This window comes from Ambystoma mexicanum, chromosome 12 (assembly GCF_040938575.1).
Source record: "Ambystoma mexicanum isolate Mex_15411 chromosome 12, UKY_AmexF1_1, whole genome shotgun sequence".
NCBI classification, from domain to species: Eukaryota; Metazoa; Chordata; class Amphibia; order Caudata; family Ambystomatidae; genus Ambystoma; species Ambystoma mexicanum.
In genome coordinates this window covers 101,739,998-101,760,999 of record NC_090936.1, presented here as the reverse complement: position 1 = coordinate 101,760,999, position 21,002 = coordinate 101,739,998, and the positions used below count along the sequence as shown (strand labels likewise).

General features: G+C 44.8%; 1 protein-coding gene across 5 annotated transcripts in view; it reads left to right on the top strand.

Moving 5' to 3' along the window:
* LOC138513340 (guanylyl cyclase inhibitory protein-like) overlaps positions 1–21,002 on the top strand; it is a 392,388-nt gene that overhangs the window by 349,422 nt on the left and 21,964 nt on the right. The window contains exon 5 of one of the 5 annotated variants that reach the window (XM_069628103.1): positions 19,611–20,092. The exons of the other annotated variants lie outside the window; for them this stretch is intronic. Within the exon in view, the coding sequence (XP_069484204.1) occupies positions 19,611–19,646 (36 nt within the window). The 3' untranslated portion in view covers positions 19,647–20,092. Of the gene's footprint in view, positions 1–19,610; positions 20,093–21,002 lie in introns of those variants that run through there. 5 annotated transcript variants of the gene reach the window in all.

Below are 21,002 nucleotides of genomic sequence, written 5' to 3'. Positions count from 1 at the left end.
GTCTCCAATCATTAGAATCAATAATCGAATGGAAAATAATAGATCTCTACAGAAAAATCAATAGCGAAGAAAGGGTACCAGCACTAGAAATTCTAAGAACTTCAAAAGTACACGTCAATAATGTTGCACTGGACAAATGGAAAGAAGCATCCCGGTGTATATGCAACAAAAAAGGGATTACACTGGATACATTGACGAAAATGCCTCAAATCGCAAAAAAGAAACTGAGTCGAACTGATTGGATTGAAACCCAAGAGCAGAAAGATCTATATAAGATGACACTTAAATGTGAGGGAGAGGAAAGAGCACTTAATCAACTGCCAAATTACTTAAAATGATATCCGGATCGAAAAATCAGAGACATGTTCCTGAGATTCAGACTAAACCTACTGCCAACAAAAGAAGTGTTGGGGAAATGGAGCCAAAATAAAAGTGCAAGTAGAGACTGCAGATTCTGTCAGATAATAGGGAAAACAGAAACACTCTATCATGTAATTATGGAGTGCGAGGCACTAAATCAAAAAAGACTGATCTTTAGCGCCAAATACGCTAGTGCCATAACCGAAATGGGAAAAGAAGAAAGATGGAGTCAAATCTTAATGGGAAATAATAGAAAGATGGTTGCAACCATAATTCACTTCTGGGAAAACATCATGTCGGTCAATAATAACAATAAGGAAGAAGGATAAAAGATAAAAGACATTGGTGTTTGTAATTGGATTTTTTATGAGGATAATAATGTAGATAGAATGTAAACGATAAATGTAAGGTTTAAGATGTAAACCAAATGCATTTTAATAAAAAAAAAAATGAATGGGTACCAAATTCCTCAGGCTTTTCCCCCACCACCCCTAATGCTTTCCTCAGAACCCCCAGCAACTGCGCTGCCGACACCCCTGACCCCTGAGCATGTCTAAAAATCAACCCCAACCTTCCCCATGATAACTCCTTCCACGCCAAACTCGACCTCACCGGGCACAGCTCATTACTTCCCCACCCCAGTGACACCCAGCAGCCTTTCCCCTTCTGGTCAGTCTTCGACCTTCCAATCCAAATATCCAACCCCAAATCTGAAAACTGGACATCCTCCCACTGTAAACAACCCGCACTCCCTTTCACTCCCACAAGCTCTGACACCCTGAATTCCCCAAAAAACAACCATGCAAAGCAAGCCTGAAACATAACCCCTTCCAACCTGACCAGCAAACTACTTCCAGGGCCCTGCATAATCTGACCAACAGGGTTGCTGATATCGGCCTTCTGCTATCCTTCACCCCACGTTTTTCTCTCGCCCAACCCTCTAACATCCTGCTCACCAACTCCCCACCATTAGGTGAAAACCCCCAAAACCATTTTCCATAGAAGGCTATTCCCGCCAATTTCCCCGCTATGGTGGCCTTCGACCAACCGTTATCCATACACCACAAAAGAAAATTAACCACATCATCCCTCCTGCGCTCCTCGGCATCCTCCCAGCCCTTCCAGCTACGAGCCCTCTTCTTTAGAAATTCTCCCCACGCCCTCCTGTACGCTGCCCTAGATGACGGTGCCAAAGAGCCCTCCACTAGCGACAGGGCTCTCAGTTTCCTAGCTTCCACAGCTCCTCCGTGATCCGCTGCCCGATCTGTTCTGCTCCAGGTGCCAATCCATGGAATCTCTGCCATTGAAAACGAGATAATGCATCAGCGATGCCATTATCTTTACCCGGTACGTGCGTAGCCCTGAACAGCACATTCCATTCAAGGCATCGCAACACAAACTCCCTCAATAACCTCCCCACCCTCTGGTCCCTTGCTGACTGCCTGTTGACGACGTTGACCACGCTCTCATTGTCCACATTGAAATTCACCTTCTTATTTGACAACTCCCTGCCGCACAGATCCAATGCCACCAACAATGGAAACAACTCAAGGAATGCAATACTCCTCCCCTCTTCCAACCACCTCTCTGCACACCATCTACCTTGCCAGAAGACTCTGAAACCCCCCGCACCTGCTGCATCCGAAAATATCTGCACCTCCCAGACTACTGGATCCTCTTGTAGCCACATGGACACCCCATTACACCCTTCCAAGAAGCACAGCCAGATCCTGTCATCCTCCTGCACCGCCCCTGAAAAACTCACCTGATGATGTGGGCATTTAGCTCCCGCCATGGCCCTCGACATGTTCCTACAAAAGGTACGCCCCGGGGCCACCACCTTACATGCAAAATTCAAATGCCCTACCAGCTGCCGCATCTCAAAGCAAGGTCACCTTCCGTGCCCCTCACCACCTTTACCAGCAAACCCACCAAACGACTCACCTTGTCGTGCAGCAAGTGTGATGTCATTGTCCTGGAATCCAGCTCAATCCCCAAAAATGTCAAAACCACCGCTGGCCCTTCTGTTTTATCCTCAGGCAAAGGCACCCCCAGCTCCTGCATCAATGCCTGAAAAGTCTGAAGCATGCTCCTGCACTCAGATTCGTCATCCGCCCCGCCAATAAACAAAAAATCGTCCAGGTAGTGTAAAACCCCCTCCGCACCTGAACTATACGTAAAAACCCACTGCAAGAATGAACTAAAACGTTCAAACAAAGCGCAAGAAACCGCGCATCCCATTGGTAGAGCCTTGTCTACATAGATGCCATCCTCAAATTGCATACCCAGCAACCAAAAATCCTCTGGGTGCACTGGCAGCAACCTAAACGCTGCCTTGATATCACACTTGGCCAAAAATGCACTGCGACCCACCTTCCTTATCAATTCCACTGCCTGGTCCACGCTTGCATATGACACCCCACAATCTTCTGGGGCAATGAAATCATTGACTGACAAACCCTCCGGCCATGATAAAGGATGTATCAGTCTGAATTCTCCCGGCACCTTCTTGGGCACCACCCCCAACGGGGATATAATCAAATCACCCGGTAAATCCACAAATGGACCAACCACCCGCCCGGCTGCCACTTCCTTGCACAACTTCTCCTTAACCACATCCCCCTTTTCTTTGGCTGATTTCAGGTTTTCCGCCCATCTACGCACCCTCGGACCTTGGTACCCTAAACTGAAACCCTCCCTAAAACCATCTCCCAAGATCTTCGCCCCTTCCCTGTCCGGATAAAAACTGAGCCACCTGTCCAGAACCTTTACCTTAACTGGAGTAGAAGCCTTTTCCCACAATCCCTCGACCCGCTCCCCGCCCCCGCCCACGGTCTCCCTGCTGGAAGCACTGTGTAACCGGGTGCCGCCCTGTACATCTGGTGCACTCGTGCCTGAACCTACACGCCGTCCGCGTGCAGCCATCCTTGTTGAAACCCCAACACACTGCTGACTGCTGACCCCTGCCTCCTCCCCCAGCCCCTTGAAGAGCGGGGTGACCAAGAAAGGGCCGGTAAGGCACGGGTAAGCCACTTGCAGTGTGCACCGTCGGCGCAGGCCTTGTCGGCGCCATCCATTGCAGCCAGATGTCCATATTTATCTCCCCCCAAACCGCCTGGCTATCCTCGGCCAATCTTGCCCTAAATTCCTTGTCGTACCTCACCCATGCAAAACCCCCAAAACTCGTGAAAGCCTTCCTATTAACATCCATATATTTCAGCAGTGCTACACACCTCTCTGGGAATTTCTCGCAGTAAAGACTGGCGTATATGATAAACACTGATGTCCACTTCTCTATTGTCACCGGGACTTTCGGGCGCAATGCCAACTCCCTCTCCTCTTCCTTCGAACCCTCCTTGGCTCTAACCTCCCTGTGTAACAGCTTGAAAACGTCCACAAATTCACCGGCCCAAATCTTATCCTTTGTAGAAGCCATCAAGTGTGCTCCCAATGGTTTAGTGATGCCCATATATGGCAGCTTCTTATCCTTCCCTATATCCTCTGTCTCCTTATCTTTAGTTGCCTGCACCTCCGTTGCCCCGGGCTCCATCCAGACGAAACCTTTCTCTCCCCCTGCCAAGCCCCCGCAGCCTGCATGCCCACATCTCTCCTCACCCCTAGCACCCTCCCCACTCAACCACGGCCTCGTGTCTCCCCTCTGCCATGCAACTGACCACTCCCTACCCTGCTCACCTCGCTCTGCCCTGCCGTTGCCCGACTGCAGCCTTGTCTCCACACCAATGCTCCTCGTCTCCCTCCTCACTGGGCTCCTGCTGCAGGAAGAAAACATGTCAGAAGACTCACCTAACCCAATATTCCCCCGGCCGCTCAGCTGCCGCCCTCCATACCAACCCACATCCCCATCCCACCTTAACCCCTCACTCCCTCTCCCCCTCCTCCTAGCCACCCCGTAACTCTCATCGCCCCATTTCCCCGCATACTCTTCCACCCCATCATCATCCCCCATGCCATACCATGGCTGTTGCAAGCACATGCTCATTCCGGGTAGCTCCTCCTCAGGTGAACTCAGGGCATCCGCCCTACCACTCCTTCTTCTTCTAGGCAGGGCCGTAAGAGCCCCTGCCTGCTCTTCTCTTCCTGGGCGAGGGGTCCTCACCTCCACCCTCTGATCCTCCTCACTAGGGGCCATACTGCGCCCTCTAGGCTGCACCCCAACATCCTGTAGAGGGGTCGTTCTCAAACCCTCCCTTGGCTGCTCCTGACGAACTGTGGGGGCCGTCCCAAGCCCTCCACCCGACACCCTCTTAAATGGGGAGGTCATTCTGCACCACTCCCTTTCTTCACTGCTCTCCGGTGACCGCACCCTCCTTCTCCCCCTCACACTCTTCTGTAGATACTTACCTCCCCTGCCTCTCTGCGCCACCACCCCCTTCTGCACCCTGTCTCCCCTCCTCTCTTCCTCTGCCAGGCCCTCACCCCCATGCGCATTCCGCTCACCTACCTCTCTGCCAGCGCCCTCTCCCCCTGGCACCCTCCTTGCTCTATTTTCCCCCTCCCCGGCCCTCCTCGCTGCTCTCCTAGGGGTCTCCCTCCTGGACCTCCTGCCCCCCACCACCCAGGCTCCCCCTCTCCCGGCCGCAGGGCTACAGGCCACTACTGCTGCCAGTGCTCCGTCCGCTGCAGCTCTCCTCTGCGGTCTACCCCCATTTCCCTCCTCCCCTCCCGTGACCTCCGACACCGCCCCCTCCAGCTGCGCTTTGGAAGCCCTGCTGATAATCGCCAGTGCCTCCCTCAATGCCTTGGCATCAATGAGCCCTTGCTTATTAGCCTTCTGGCCCACCATCTTCATACGGCACCCTTCAATACTCGTGGGCCACCCCGATACAACACTGCTCGCCAACAACCCACACAGACCACCAGCCAACCGCGGAAGGAAAAAACTACCAGCGCAATCCGGCACAATTCCCTGACCAGACAAACCCGCAATACCCCAAGCACCGCAGCCTGGCCTCCACCAAAAATTCCTGCCAAAACCCCTAACACCAGCTACTCCCTGGAGCTACCGGCTCTAGCCCCAACCACCCGCCCCTTAATGGCCCCCCGAATAAGGAGCTGAACCTGATAGGTGACGCCTGGGACGCGTCCCCCCACCCCACAGAAAAGGAACCGCACCACGACAGCCCCATACACCAAACCCCTTTTCCGGCCTCAGCAAACCCGAAAAACGAGAGAAAACTAGATAAATAAAATTACAAATTAAATAATTAAAATATAAATAAATAAATACAACACGAGTTATCCTCACTTATATGAGGATACAGGGGACAGAACAGATGAACCCCCACTGAATGGCCACTGAATAACCTTAAATTGAGCAGTGGCACTAATTAATGTTCAGGCACACTTCCGTATTCAGTGCAAAAAAGAAAACTTTTTTTTTTTTTTTAACACCCCACCCAAGTGCAAAAAATTCCCTACACAACTGTCCCTCACACCCCTAAGGCCCTACTCCCAATAGCGGCCTCTGCCGAGCACCCCGAACCCCTCCCTCTCTCTACACCAGCCCCCTGCTGGGGGACCACCCGCACCGCACACGCGCCCTGGGTTGGAAGACTAACGCTGGCCTACAACGCACAGCACGCTGGCGCGACCCCTGCACACAGGCCCCTCCCCGCTGCCGAGACCGAGGGAGGCCAGCAAAATTGCGCACTTCCCCGCCGGACCCCCCCAGGGAGACCCGCCAGCCGAAAGCAGCACCAGCAACCCCCGGAACCCTCCCGAGGGCCTGCGAACACCCGTGCAGACCCGACAAGCCGCGATGGGAACGCCCCCCCCACCGAAGGTACGCACAGGGACTGCCTTATGTACGGCAAGCTCCCAGGACTCTTCCCCCTAACACCTGACGCACATATACGAAAAATGCCTAATGCACGCGACCAGATTTTTTATTTTTTATTTTTAATATAACTCCCTAACAAGGAACCCGCTCACCTCCGCCAACACTGCCCCCTCTCCTACCTCACCTCCTCCCCTTACACTACCAGGCCCCCACGCAGGGAAGGATTGAAGCAGGCGACCTGGACAAAGACTCGCCCTCAACGGTCGCCTGCTCTCGAACCTTCCCTGCCCCTTAAATGCCGCCCCCAGTGACGCGCTATGCGCAGGCCAGCGCCTGTGCAGAACCCAAAACCATCCCGGGGGGAAACGCTGCGCGTTCCCCCCACGGCCCCCGTCTTGCTGTCACAAGGACACGGGGACCAGGGGTCTAAGTAAGACACTACATGGTGAGTAACCATGGCTGTTTTATTATTTCAAAACTCCCGGTCCAGTGTCAGTGCTAGTTTAATCATAGTGGCGAGAAGAAAAGACAAGCATGACTATGAACTTAAAAATGAGTGTTGGAGATCAAAAGAGGCTGGAGTCTTTAATTTGACCCTTAATGCCCCAATTGGAAATAATGAGGTAGAGGTGCAGGCTCAAGTGTATGGAAACTCAAAGGGTACTTGGATGCACTTTGGATGTGTGAGAACTTTGCATTGCTGGCCAAGCTGCACCTGCACTGTGAATGATGAACATATCCACTGCATCTGTGTGGGCCTGAGTGACGCTTGCACTGCAGCTGCCTCTGGTACATCTATGTTTCTAGCTGGGGCGCAGGCAGTGCAGCCGCGCCTATGTTATGTTGGGTTCGGTTTATTTCTAAAGTGCACAATCTCCACATGTGGTCTCTTGTGCTGATGTCTCCTACATCACAACTGTCTAATTTCAGTGACAGACTAATATGTTGTCTCTAAGGATCTCATTTTCAAGAATCCTAAAAAGTGAATGTGACTTCCAGCAGTTTGGATTTGCAAGGGCACATTGTTCTAAAGATTTGGGGCAAAGGCAGAAGGCACGGCCACCCATTATCCTTTGTCATCTCCCAGATTATAAAATAAACATATATGAGAGCTGGCAAAGCACCTATTAAGAAATTACCATTGTTGTCTCATAAGGGTGTATTTCCTATGATGATTTGCAATTAAAGAGGGGCCAGTCTCAACCTGTGCAGAGAGGTTTGAACTGAATGCACCTTTTAGCCCAGAGCCAGTGCAAAGCCCTCACCCCCAGTGTTCTATATTCTCACCAGCGAGTATTAAAAAGTTGTGGGACCTCAGTATTTTAAAATGATGGTTCCTTCCTGATTTGATATTGAGGTAGACATAAGTAGACTCAGTTAGCATAACCTAGATCATATTGAAGCTGGACAAAGATAGCCTTAACTCAGATGGGTTGGGCCAGCTAACATGTTAAAGTGATGAAACCTGAGTTTACCACATGAATGAACTGAGATGTAAGTAATAGTTCTTCATTAATAATTACCCTAGATTATCCTAGGTAAATGTTCTGATTTATCAGGCTGCATCTCTGGGAGGCATGAAAACAACATGAAGGAGCGTTTTGGCAACTTAATTTCTGAAAAGTGTATTATCTAACGTGGAACTGTCAGCTCAACACACCTTTGCAGAGCAGTAGAACAAGCTATACTTGTGGTTGTTGAGGACACACCTGGCACTTCCCTGATGTATACAAACTTGACATGACCAGCTTTCAGATCGTCACAAGTACAACTCCCTAATTAGGATTTAAGCTATGGCTTGACTGAGGAAAATTGAACATATCACCAATTTTTTTCCCCCTGAAGAAGGCCTGGCTATACAAATCAGCTGCCATAGTGGCCGAAACATCAGGTCTTAAAGTTGAAAATGTACTATTAGAATGAATCTCATACATTGATAACAATGACTGTGAAGCAGGTGGAATATGTTTAATGCCATACCATTTAGAGTACTAGACTTCAGAATTTGAATTATCAGTTGTATATGAGTCTCTACTAATTTAGGATTATTGTATATACATTGGATGTCCTTTTGTGCTTTCTTTATGTATTTTTTTAAAGTTTACTGTTTCTTTGTATGCTATATGGAGGTTTTCCTTTTTTGTGTGGTATGTTATAGCAGAGATCTACAGTTGAACACAAAGGCACTATATGAACTATTGATTGTATCTTTATTCTTACTTGTTGTAAATTCTGTTGGAATTTGTAAAAGGTTTCAATACATTTGTGATACATTCCTATTATTGATTGACCATTTAAACATTTGTTTCAGGGATTTTATTTGATTTGTCAAGAAGTTAACTGAGCTATTTCTGATGAAGTCCCCTTACTGGCTCTCCTGACTGCAGGTAGAGTGGGTCAGGTGGCTGGATGCCACCCCAAGCCAGTCATTGAAGAGTCAAGGTTTGAAACAAGGTGGACCCCGGGGTCATTTTTAAATGGTCCCCATCCGAAACAGCCTTAATAGATCTTAAAACTAAAATGGATGAATTTAAGGATAGTGGTAAAACAGCGCTGCTGCTCCTACTGGACCTGTCAGCAGCTTTTGATCTGGTGGATCATGCAGTCTTATGCAACCACCTCAAGCTCGCTGCCAACTTCACAGGAGAAGCTATAGCATGGGTACAATCCTTTCTAGCCAACCGCACCATGAGAGTGTTTTCCACATCCACCTGTGCCGACCCCATCCAAATTACATGTGGAGTCCCTCAGGGCTCTTGTGTCTCACCCACCATGTACAATATCTTCACCAAGCCACTGTTTGACAAGTTGGACAGACTGGGTGTCACCTATACAAATTACGCAGATGACACCCAGATCCTCATACCCCTTTCGGGCAACTATGGAGCGGACCTGGCTTTGGTGAATAAAATCTACATCCTCATTCAGGCATGGATGGCCACCCATGGCCTCTGCCTGAACGACGATAAAACTGAAATATTGCTCCTCGGCTCAGACCATAACCTTTCTAAACTCACCCCGGACTATGCCTCATTCAACATCGACAATAATACTATTAAGGTTATGCGCGAGGTTAAAACTCTAGGTTTTTACCTCGATTCAGCTCTCTCCCTCAAAAAGCAAGTGAACTCCCTAGCCTCCACAACCACTTACACGTGTAAACTTATCCGTGCTGCCAGACCCTTCCTGTCAAGTGCCAGCTGCCTCACCTTGGCCAATGCTCTTGTCATGTCCAGACTGGACTATTGCAACGCCCTATATTCAGGTGCAAACAAGGCGGTCACAGACAAACTACAAAGATTACAGAATAATGCTCTTAGAGCAGCCCTGAATATCCCACGTAGAGAGCACATTTCCAAACATCGGACCGAGGCACACTGGCTCAAGATCAAGGACAGAATCTTCCTCAAAACCATCTCTCTCACAGCCAAATGCCTTAACAACCAAGCACCCCCATACCTAGCTGAAAGAATCCTATGGAGGTCCTCTAACCGATCGACAAGATCTGCCAACACCTACTTACTTGAAGTCCCTAGATTTAAACTCACCACGGCGGGTGGATCTAGCTTCCCAGTCAGAGCTGCCCAAGCATGGAACACACTCCCACTTGACCTTAGACGCCCCCTACCTTACACTAGATTTAGATCTAATGCCATCAAATGGCTGCACAACAACGATTGCAACACCTGTTAAGACAACATTCCTCTGCGCTTCCTCCTGCTGATCCTACATGTACTGCCTCACCTGTATCACCTGCTGTAAAGTATCACTTGCTGTAAATTACCACTGTTTTTGTAATAGGCTGTGTTCAGGCCTCTGTAACTAAGTTTCGAATCTACTTGTTTTGCTGCGCCCGACTGCCCACGGGCTTGGAGCGCATTAATAAATAAATAAACAAACAAACAAACAAACAAACTTGCCACAGGCCACTCACATCGCTTTGCCCATGCCAGTCTCAAGGGTCCAGTCGCTTTCTAGACTTCGGAAGGTAGTATTGTGGATTCTGGGACCGGGTTTTTGAAAAGGGCTTTGTGCATTACCGTCCACTTGGGGTAAAGCTTTCCTTTTTAATTTCTATGATCATGGTTTTACAAGAGAGGAAATGCTGACATAGTGTGCTATGCTATGTACCATTTCCGCTCGAGTTAGCATTTCTTAGGTTTTTAACGTCACTGTGGAGGGTTGTGTCAGGAGTCAGGAATGAAACTCTGGCACAGTGTGTTCATGATTTTGTCCATAGACATGTATTAAACAATAATGGGTTTGGAAATGACTCTCAGTCCCTGCTCTGAGAGGTATTTTCCCTATTGAAACAAAACGATAGGGAGATGGGATGAGACACAGTATTTATCCTCTGATGCGAAAACCCTTGACACTGTGCCAAAACAGGTTATAACTTATTGTCATTTTAATGTCTCTCAGTCTCCTATTAAACCTAAGGTGAACCCTAAGGTTGTAACAGCACAGCGAACTATACCAAAAGAAAGACTCCTTTTGGTTTCTAACTTTAAATGCCCCCCTCAATTCCAAGGGTACACTATAAGGGATGGAAGAAATGTTGTCTTCTCTAAACCATCTTCCTCTAGAAAGGTTAACACCGACATCCCCTCTGTTGTAGAAAAACCTAACTTTAATAAAAACAAACTACATGTCCCAGAATCCTAAAGGACTCGGGTGAGGAAGACGGCTGGAGAGGCATGTAGATGTAGTAGTTAGACACTTAAGCCTAATGGCCAATGCAGGAGTCAGGCAATTGAAACTAATGGCTCAGACCTGAAGCTAATTGCCAAATGTTGGAGGCATAAAAGGCTGCAGCAGGAGAGGAAAGAAGGAAGGAGCAGGAGTTGGAAGGCTGGCAGTAGCACTGGAGGAGGAGAAGCATGAGGCTGGCAATTCACGAGGAAGTGGGAGTACAGAAGGGATGCAGGAATGTGGAGATAGCAGATTTCACCTGCAAGTTCTGAGAGGGTCCTGTGTTCTCAAAACCTTAATTGCTGTGGCTGAATCGAAGAAGACGTGCTGAGAGTAGAGTTTTCCCCACGCACACCGAGTTTCTGTGATTGCAGAGCCATGACCATGCTGAAGCCCGAGGCCAACAGCAGAAGTCAAGCCGAGGGGCTGGGGAGTGAAGGAGTCTCCCAAGCAACGTGGCCGGACTGGAGACACCTGTGCTACAGAAGGATGTGGGACCCAAGTGTGCCCAAAGCAGATGTAGAAGTTAAAAAAGTTGCAAGTGTTTAAAAGTGAGTATAAATTGTTTGTCATTTTAAAAGGTTTCCTAACAATTGAAATGTAGCATGCACACTAATAATGAAAGCCGTAGTGTTCGCGTAGCAGGTAGAAGAACATTGCATCCATTGTAAACCTTTCAATGTTGCCAGAGTGGTGATATGTCTTGAATTAAAAAAGGAACGCCTGATCAATCCATTCTGACAACCAACGTTGACTTTCACAAGAGGTTACAAGTAAATGCAGCATCAAAAGAAGGTTGGTTGTGGCCAATTGTGTTTCCTGAAAGGAGTCTGAACTCATCTCTGTGATAATGCACGGGAATACACTTACTTGCAACCCTTTAAGATTAACTATCTATCTTAAAGAGTGGTCGCTGGTGCCTAAATCTGTTTTCCCTTTGAACACTTAACCTTGTAGTATCTTGAACAATCAGTCTTTAAATCCAGAAGTTGTTATACTGAAGCTGAGAGAAGAGAACAAACATTACCCAAGCCAAGAGGCAAACCCTTTCCATAGTGAAGCAAGGTCTGTTCAGACCTATCTACCAAATCTGTGAGGTTGTTAAAGGTCGAGTGTCCCCTGATACAAGTGTGACATTGTTACCGGAAGCTGGAAGAGTGGCAATACAGCTTCTGGGTAGTTACTGGAACCAAGAAGGTGTGAATAAAGTAGGCGAAAGTCACTGGGTGCTTTTAAATAAGACTAAGAAAATAACCTGCAATGCTGAAGACTGTTGAAGTTCAGAGAAAGTCAGGCATGGGGCAGAGGCAGGTTATACTTGTGGCAGTAAGGCAGACTGAAGAGGCAAAGAGGCGGCCCTTTCCTTGAAACATCGGAAAGAAGAGTGCCTTGCCTACCTGTAGATGTCAAAAATAAATGTCTTGTCATTATATGCCTAATAATTTTCCAATATAAAACTGAAGCAGAAGTACCTGAACTGTGGTGGTGTAAAATGATCAGTGAATGTCACATTGAAGGGGTTTGAAGTATTAGTATACTGTGGGACAAAGGTGACTGTTCTCATAGTAACAACAGTAGAAGAGTGGTTGTTAAGAGGGAAACAGCAACCCCAAGAGGAGCATCCTGACAATTAAACCAAATGTATTGCAGAGGTCCTAACCACTTGTAAAGTTGTAGAAGAAGATGTTTTCCTATTCTTTGAACTGCGGCAAATAACAAGAGAATTGTTACAAGTGGATTTTTGTTTGATTAACTTTTGTTTTGCCTTGAAACTTACAAGAACTGGTTTAAGACTTTGGGGGTCAATATGACCCTGGCAGTACGGCTGCCGCCGGAGTCATGAATTTTCCGGCGCCCCGGAATGGGCAGTTATCGGGGCATTACAGCCCCAGCGGACTCAGTAATGGCCCATTCCCGGGCACCGGAAAATATTACTCCCCATTCCCATTTGAGTCCCATTGGACTCAATGGGAATGGGGTGGACGGATGCACCGGCACCATTCGTGAATGGTGCCGGTGCATCTGGCATGGTCTGCTCGCGAGTGCTGTTCCGCCTGCCAGGGCAGGCTGAAAGGCTCCCGCTTGCAGAACTCGTAGTTTGCCGGTCCGGAAACAAGGGTACTGGCAAGCTTACCGGTACTGTTGTTTCCGGACCGGCAAACTTATAATGAGGCCCTTTGTCTTTGCTTTGAATATTTTGAAGAACTGATAAGAACTGGTTCAAGACTTTTCTTGTTTATTCGAGCATTTGGAAGTTGACTTTGAAACCCTGGGGAAAGGAATTTACCCAGGATAGGTGAAAGTAATTTGTTTACTGTTCAAGTATTGTTTATTATCTTATGTTGTTTTATGATTACCTTTGAATGTTTTGTTGTTTAGTGTGAGGGCCAGTTTACCTATGTTAGGAGTTGTTCCCTTAGCCTTTGGACTAGGTATGGAATTCCCTGATAGAGTAGGGCAAGCAATGCTTATTTTGCAAACTATTACTTTAATAAAATGTCTGATATTGAGAAATCTACAAGCAGTTGTCCGCCTCGCATTACTGACCCCCCACAGCTCCTAGTACTTTTCAGGGTTCCATGTCATTTTGCCAACAGTAATTACTTTGAAGTAATTTACTTCGAAGTAATTACTTTTATTAAATGTGGGGGGTCACCCCAAGCTCTCCCTTCTCCAATACTAGCACCTCTACCCCAATCTCCTCACCACCCCTTTTAGCCCCTTAACCCACAGCCTCCTATATAATTCGAAGTGTTTTTGAAGCAATTATTGTCAGAAAAACCCTGGGATACCCTTTACAGCTGGTATCAATCAGGGAAATTGATCTACAATTCAGTGGTGATGACCTATCTTCCTTTTCATACAAATGGACCAGAAAGGCTTTAGACCAAGATAGTGTAGGTAATCAGTAATGTCATGGGATTTCTCCCCATAATTTGACATCAGATTTAAGAACAGCATTTGATAGGCCATCTGGAACAATGACCCCAAGAATTCTTTATCACTACCAACATTATTTCAAGATCATCTTGATCAAAATGTAATTATCAAACAGGCGTGCTGTGCACTGGATTATATGCACCTTGTTGTGGAGTTTTAGCGTAGACTTTAAAATGTTGAACCCACACTTTTTCAGGAATAGAATTCACTTACTTAAATGACTGATCAACCTGGTAATTGTTTAACGACCAAAAATGTCTAGGGACTCTTTTTACTAAACAATAGAACATAGCTCTGATTGTTATGTTTGTTTTATGAATCTTTACCCCATTGCTATTCTTTTGTTTCCTCCTTTTCCTGAGTAATGTAGCATCTTCTGTAAATGCCCCATGAGCCCTGTTGATTTTTTTTATGTCCCTTCTCATTTTTCCTTTCTGATTTCATCATCAAAGGTATGGTGCTTTAAACCTAGCAGTGGTTACAAACAGCTCCCTTTATAGTTTACTAACCTTTGGATCCACTCACTGATAGAGTTTGTAAAATGATGTGTAATTCACTGGAATATTTTCTCACTTGTGTCCCAACTCATCCATGAGTCCATGGCCCTTTGTGCAATATAGTGTGCATTTTTGGGATTACACTTTATCCTCTTACCTACAGTGTTTACCATTAAGTTGTTTACCGTAAGCTTGCAGAGCAAGGTACTATAAAAGCTAAAATGTAATTTTAACACCAGTTTAGAGTGGTCAATAAGATATTTATTTTGTAACCAATGGTTCACATATATCAAAAATCACATGTAGTTGATCATGGAATATGACGCCAGCCTTGATCAAGTTCCTGTCCTGGCATATCGCCTTTTAGATTACCATTTACTTTTAGCATACTCCAGTGGCCCATTGATTCTGCCTAGCACACCCTTCTTGATTTAGACTTAGAATTTAGATGATTGCTTGAAGAGGCGGACATGGTGGTTGCTTCTATATTATTAATTTTATCAATGATCACATCTTGACAGGTAAAATTAAAATCCCCTGCACAAATTATGTTTGGGAAGCCGCCAGTGTCAATCCACCAATTAAAATGTGTATCCAATTTTATTCTCAGTTAGTCACCATCGTCAACTCGCAGATTACAATATATGTTAATTATTAAAACATCCTTTCCTTCGTCTCCGTCATCGCTTTCAAGTATCCCAACAAGACTTTACCCGGAATTTACAGAACATTCTACCAGTGTAGTTCCCAACATAACACTTGTAGCGTTTAAGAGCCCGTATGATGATCTACCTTTATTGCCTTTTTGCTTTTTTAGGCAGATGTAAAACCATTAATTATTAGTGTTGTCATTAATCACACCTCCTGTTACAGGACAATGTCAATCATATAAATCTGATCTCCTACTTTTGAACCTAAAAAGCTATTGTAACCACATGCGTTCCAGTTTAGCATACACAAACATCATTCATTAACACCCTCGCCGACTTGAAATTCTTGTTTGTAAAGCTGCAGATAGCCAGGATTACTCTTTGGATTAACCAAATCTAACCTGTTCTGGATCCTCATCTCCCCTTCAGCATGTAATTTTCAAGTCATTATTTATCTTATCTGTAAGTTCTTGTTTTGTCTTTAGGTACTGTCCTTGAATGGTGTTAGAACCCATATCCTCTTTAGATGTGTCATGTTGTGGGAAAACATATCAGAATCTCTTTGGATCAGACAATCGTGTGCTTGCCATACTAATTTACAAACAGCTTAAGAGTGAAAATAAATGATCACTTTATCCACTGCACGAGGAAGGCAAAATTGCACTTGTTTAATATCAGAGGATGTTATTAGACTGAGAAATGGAATTCCCAGAACATGTCAAGAATTTTGGTTCTATTTCGAGGTATCTCCTCCTCTTCCTTGAAGATAGTGACTAGATTTACACGTCAGTGATTTATTCTGCTTAAAGCAGTCAAATGTTTATGGTGGATAAGTAGATTCCCCTGATCATCCAAGTCACTGCAGTGTGATGTTAATCCTATAATTGGCATATCTCGAGTTAGGTTTGGTACTGTTGGCCCTATAATCTTTCAGGGGTTAGAAATTAATTAACTTGGAAGCTCCAGATCTATTATACTCATTCTATTTTGATCCACACAGTCTACCATCACCTCTTGTGCATGCTCTTCCTCAGCTATTGAGTCTCCGGAACCAAAGGTTCTTATGTTCTTTTGAGCTTTTGATTTCTTTTTTATTTCTTGTTGTTCATGATTTTACCAGGGATTGAGCCTAGTTCCAAAGTCAATGGAGATGGGATACAATCCTTAGCTAAATTGTGCAAGCATTTTCAAGACCCTTTCTCCTTTTTCCTGGACACCTGTGTGTTATTTTGTGGTTAATCCCAAGCTCATCCTTCTTTTCTCTGGGCCTCGTTGGTTCATTGAACATGCAAGTTGCATCATAAAAACCCCTTTCATGTCCCAAAGATGAAAAGATCACACTATCATGCGTATATGATTGGCTGGGTAGATCATTAGCCGAATTCTCTCTTACCCTTGGAGTAGATTCTAACGATAATCAGTAATTCTTGTCCATTGGCTGCTCCAATAGCTTATTTATGGCGCTGATTAAGTAAAAGATTTATTCTTATGATGGAATGTGGGGCTAGATTTAAAGTTGAGATAGATATAAAGAAAATGGTTAAACCCTTTGTCACAAAAGGAAAACCAAAATTATCATCACCGTATTGGGGCATAGACGGTAAAGTCTTATCATGCGTTAGACGAATACTTTCATCCAAGTGATCAGTCATATTCTCTTCTTCCAATGAATTGCTCAGGCTGAAAGAGCTCTTATTTTTTGAAGATAATAGGAGACATGGTGAAGCACTTAGATTTGTAGCTGGAATATCCACAGTAGTACTCTCTTTTTCCAGGCAAAAGCACATATCAACCAATGAGTTATTCACTGAGTGTGGAGGATGTATTAACTGATTGGCATAGTGATGGCTGTGATGGTGATTTTACCCAGTACTTCTTGGCTGTAAGATTTAGGATCTTGTTTCTGAAAATAGGCAGTAATCATGGCTCTAGGCTAAGGTATAGGCACGTCATCAATGTCTGAGGCAGGGCCTTTTCAAGTATTGATTTTTAAGTTTGCCCTTTCTTTTTTCCATAAATGATATTGACTTTGAAGCCCCTTTATTGCCACTGTTTCCAATAGTTTATATATAACTCACAGATACATGCTATTTAAAATTCTCTTGTTATTTAGACGTGTGTTACGCTCTCGCTTTCTATGCCTCTTGCGGCCACAACCAGCAACAGAAGACCGTATACTCTACCCCAAAAGGAAGGGCTGGTCACTTGCTTGAAGCCCCCTAATAGTCCCAACCGCCATGTAGCTAATTGATGCCTGCGATAGAATACTATAGCCTGGTTTCTTGCCTGCCTCAGTCCGCCATTCCAAGTAAACCGCAGTGGAGTCCTCGACGCTCTGAGCCTTTTACTGCCCTGCGTGGAACTGCAGGAACTTCCCGCTTCCACTCCATTGACACTTGGCTATGGCCTCTTAGCAGCATCAGTGTTACAACTGGCTCCTCCCCCTTCGCATCTCCAATGATCCTCTCCGCTCCACAGTGAAAATATGTGCCACCACCGACACCACTTACCACTTACAATACCCTTATAAAACACTACACTGTCAGCAGTGAAACATGTTCCCTATTTTACATAGAGTTCATAGAACAGAAAAAGCATTTTAGCATTTGTTCCCCCTCAGCTTCAAGTATAATGAAAGATCAGTATTTACCTAACAATCACTAACTACAATATCCTATTCTCTTTTTTATGAATACCTTTTATTAGCCCCTGCTTTGGGGCTCAGAAGTGGCATACTTTCTACATGCAGTCAAAACTCACAAGTCTTTAAATATGTTGGGAAACACTTTTGCATGTCACACAAAATAATTATTTCTTTCTATTTGCAATGTGGGCCCCCTAGTGGCAACCACTTCCCCAATTGCCTTGCTTCCCAGGGAGTTAGTGCAATATTTCTAGGCAACTTATATGTTATATTTAGGGACTTTTGATACTCAGTTTGAAATCTTTCTTTTAAGGCACTTAGTCAAAATGGCCTCTCACGAGTTTCCAAAAGAGCTCTGGGTCAGGCTCTCACCCCTCTTGGAAAGCAAATCTGCTCCAGGTTAGGTTGGTTCAGGATTCTTCACAGGCAACGCCCAATTTCCCAGATGGCATCCAGATTCAGCACTTGTTGAAAGGGGACAATTGTTCTTTTTCCCTGAAACTTTTCCAGAGTAAGAATCCTCTCCTTGTGCTCACACTATTTTTAGAATACAAAATTCCCACCTTATGTTATAATTATTTCACTATACATGATTGGCCAAGTTTCTCTATTGACGTACTAGTTTGTGTAAATAAAGCAGGTCTTACCATGTAGAGTGCTAGCTGTAGGTTCACGTGTTTATTTCATTTGGCGCACACGTAGCAGCTCATTTGTGTTTGGCAGGACATGGATTGATCTGGATAAAAGATTCAAGGGTCCAGAGAGAGACGCATCAGCTCAATGGGTGTGGTTCTCGCATTACCCAATCACGTTGAAGCATTTTTCACGTGACTTTTAATATAAAATCAGCTGTGGCGTTACATGATTCTGTTCACGGGACAGACGCGTAGCAGTCAGGAGCGACACGAGAGATTCAAAGCTGACACAATTCGGGAAAGCCCTCTTGTGCACTTGGTGCAGAATTAGGTTGTTTGTATACAGTTTAGTGGGGACTCATAGGGAACTTGTTTTCTGCCTGTGTTCCCTTGTAGCAGGTTGGGAGTGCTCGGCAAGGTATTTATAACCTTATGCCACAGATACGCAGCTTACAAGATAAGTTTCTAACATGACCGACGTGCAGAAATTCACAGCAGACGGGGTGGGTGGATGCTCCACCCCCGGTTATAGGAAGGGTTTTCCGCCGCACGATACTCTGATTATCGCAGGTAAATGTAAATTGGTATTCGGCTCCAGATAGCAGGTCTTTGGAGTTCCAATGCTTGTCACCGTAATTTATGCTAGACGGTTAAACAAGTAGAAGCAAATCATAAGTGTGCCGTATCTATTGTGGATTTTATACAGGTTGAAAGTCAACATTGAGCGCGTTATAGACAGCAAGAGTGGTCATATTATTTTGCATTGAATTGCGTGATTGAACAATTAGCTCCATCTGACACTGAACGCCAATAGGAGTGGCGGTTTTCCCAGCATTCTCGGGGGTAAGCTGAAGAGTAAAAATGCACACATGCTAGTTGTTGGACATTGTAACACATAAGAGGTGCGGTTTTTCAAGAAGTAAAACTGTGTTTGCACTGTATTGCCCGACAGAATAATCTGGATTACGAGTAGCAAATAATTGAGAAGTGTCTAGGTACTGGAATGCGCCCACACACGATTCGATGGTAGCAGTAGCTGTAAAGATTGGAAAAGTCATGTGGCTAAGCTAGATAAGCCTTTATACACATGTATCTCAACTCCCTGGAGGGGGGCTAGCCAATAGCTCAAGATGATTCAAGCTAGAGTAGTAGGATGGTCATTTGAGTCCTCCACCTTACAAGGAAATTTGTTTTTAAAATACTACTGTTGAGCATGTATGATGTACGATAATCTAAGTCAGTTGGTGTGTTTCAGAACATGGTGGGCGACGTATAGTTAATGGTGTAATCATAACACACTGTCCTAGTTCATTGGAAGATGTGACAGTCAAATGAATAAATAATATATATTTGACATATGATGAATTAATACCAATATGTACTCTGTTGCAGGGGATGGTTCCTCGCGCTGGCCAGGATGAGTTGTGAATTCGACTAAATGAAGCATTAATATAGCGCAATCTGTTTTTCACTAATAATACAACTGAAGTTGGAAAATAGGTTCTATCGTTTTTTTTTGTTTGTAGAATAGAATAGTGCATGTTGTTTAGACAGACAGCCCCTGAAGAATCTCTGACACTAGTCAAGTTACTAATGGTTAGGAATGAAACATGTTGGGTTATGATAGATTTTATGAACTAGAATGATTGGTATGAGATGGGTATGAATGGAGTGCTTGATGTGTTTTACTGCATTTGATTTTTTTGCACAGCACTAGACGCTTTATACGGATGGAAGATTTTAACTCAGATGCTTCCCGTGTATGAACTGCCTGCCTTTTTGCACTTAAACCCTAAACTATTGTGTTGTGGTTTGCTGAACGGACGATTATTGTTCTGTTTTTTTTTCTGTGATTTAGATATAAATAAAATATGTCTGAAATTAATTGTTGTATTGAGTTCTAGTAGGTTTCTTCTTGGCCTTGATTAGTGTTGTGAGTTTAACCTCCTCTGCAATAAATCTCTCAGCTCCCAAGCTACTTTGTTGTTTGTATTTTAGGTTAGTGAACCTGTCTGAGGGATCATTGGGGTTGATGTCCCCTCACGTCTCCTATAATTATTGTGAGTCTCTATTGACCTGCCTCATAGTTAGACACGACTATTGAATTTACACCCCCAATATTCATTGGATGATTATATTTTCTATACTTGTGATCAAGAAATGTGGGGGCCTAAAACCACTTCCAAACACTTTACATGCTAAATCAATTCTCTTCCACAGTTTATGACAGCAATATGCAAACTCAATGAAACCAAGATTGTTGGAATCTGTGCTTGGAAATGCACGTGTAGACAGGTGACATCCTAATTATCAAAAACCATAGTCAATGCAAATTATGTGTCAAAACAAAGATGAGACTCTTAGCTATTTAAAAGGGCTCATCCCCATATTTCTAAGTTTGATTGTTCAGAGGTTATAAATTATATTCACTTTTGCATATAGGGTCAATGGAAAATATGTACTCTTTTGAAGCCAAGCCTAAACTTGCCCTGTAATTCACTATTTATGGGGCCTTGATTAATGATAGATCATGTTGACAGTGCCTATTGTCCTCATTGTTTTAGTCAGACACACATGTTCGGTTTTATGGTGATTAATGCTTCAACATGTCATGTTGAGTGCAATGAAACAGTTTGAATCTGACTTGTAATTCTGACCATCTGTTTATTCTAGATATCAATTTGTGCATACACTGCAGATACTATGTTCCTAGAATATTAGAGTATTGTTCTAACACTCTCCTCTGAAAGACTCCCGAAGGTGGGAAGGATTTTGCTGTGAAAT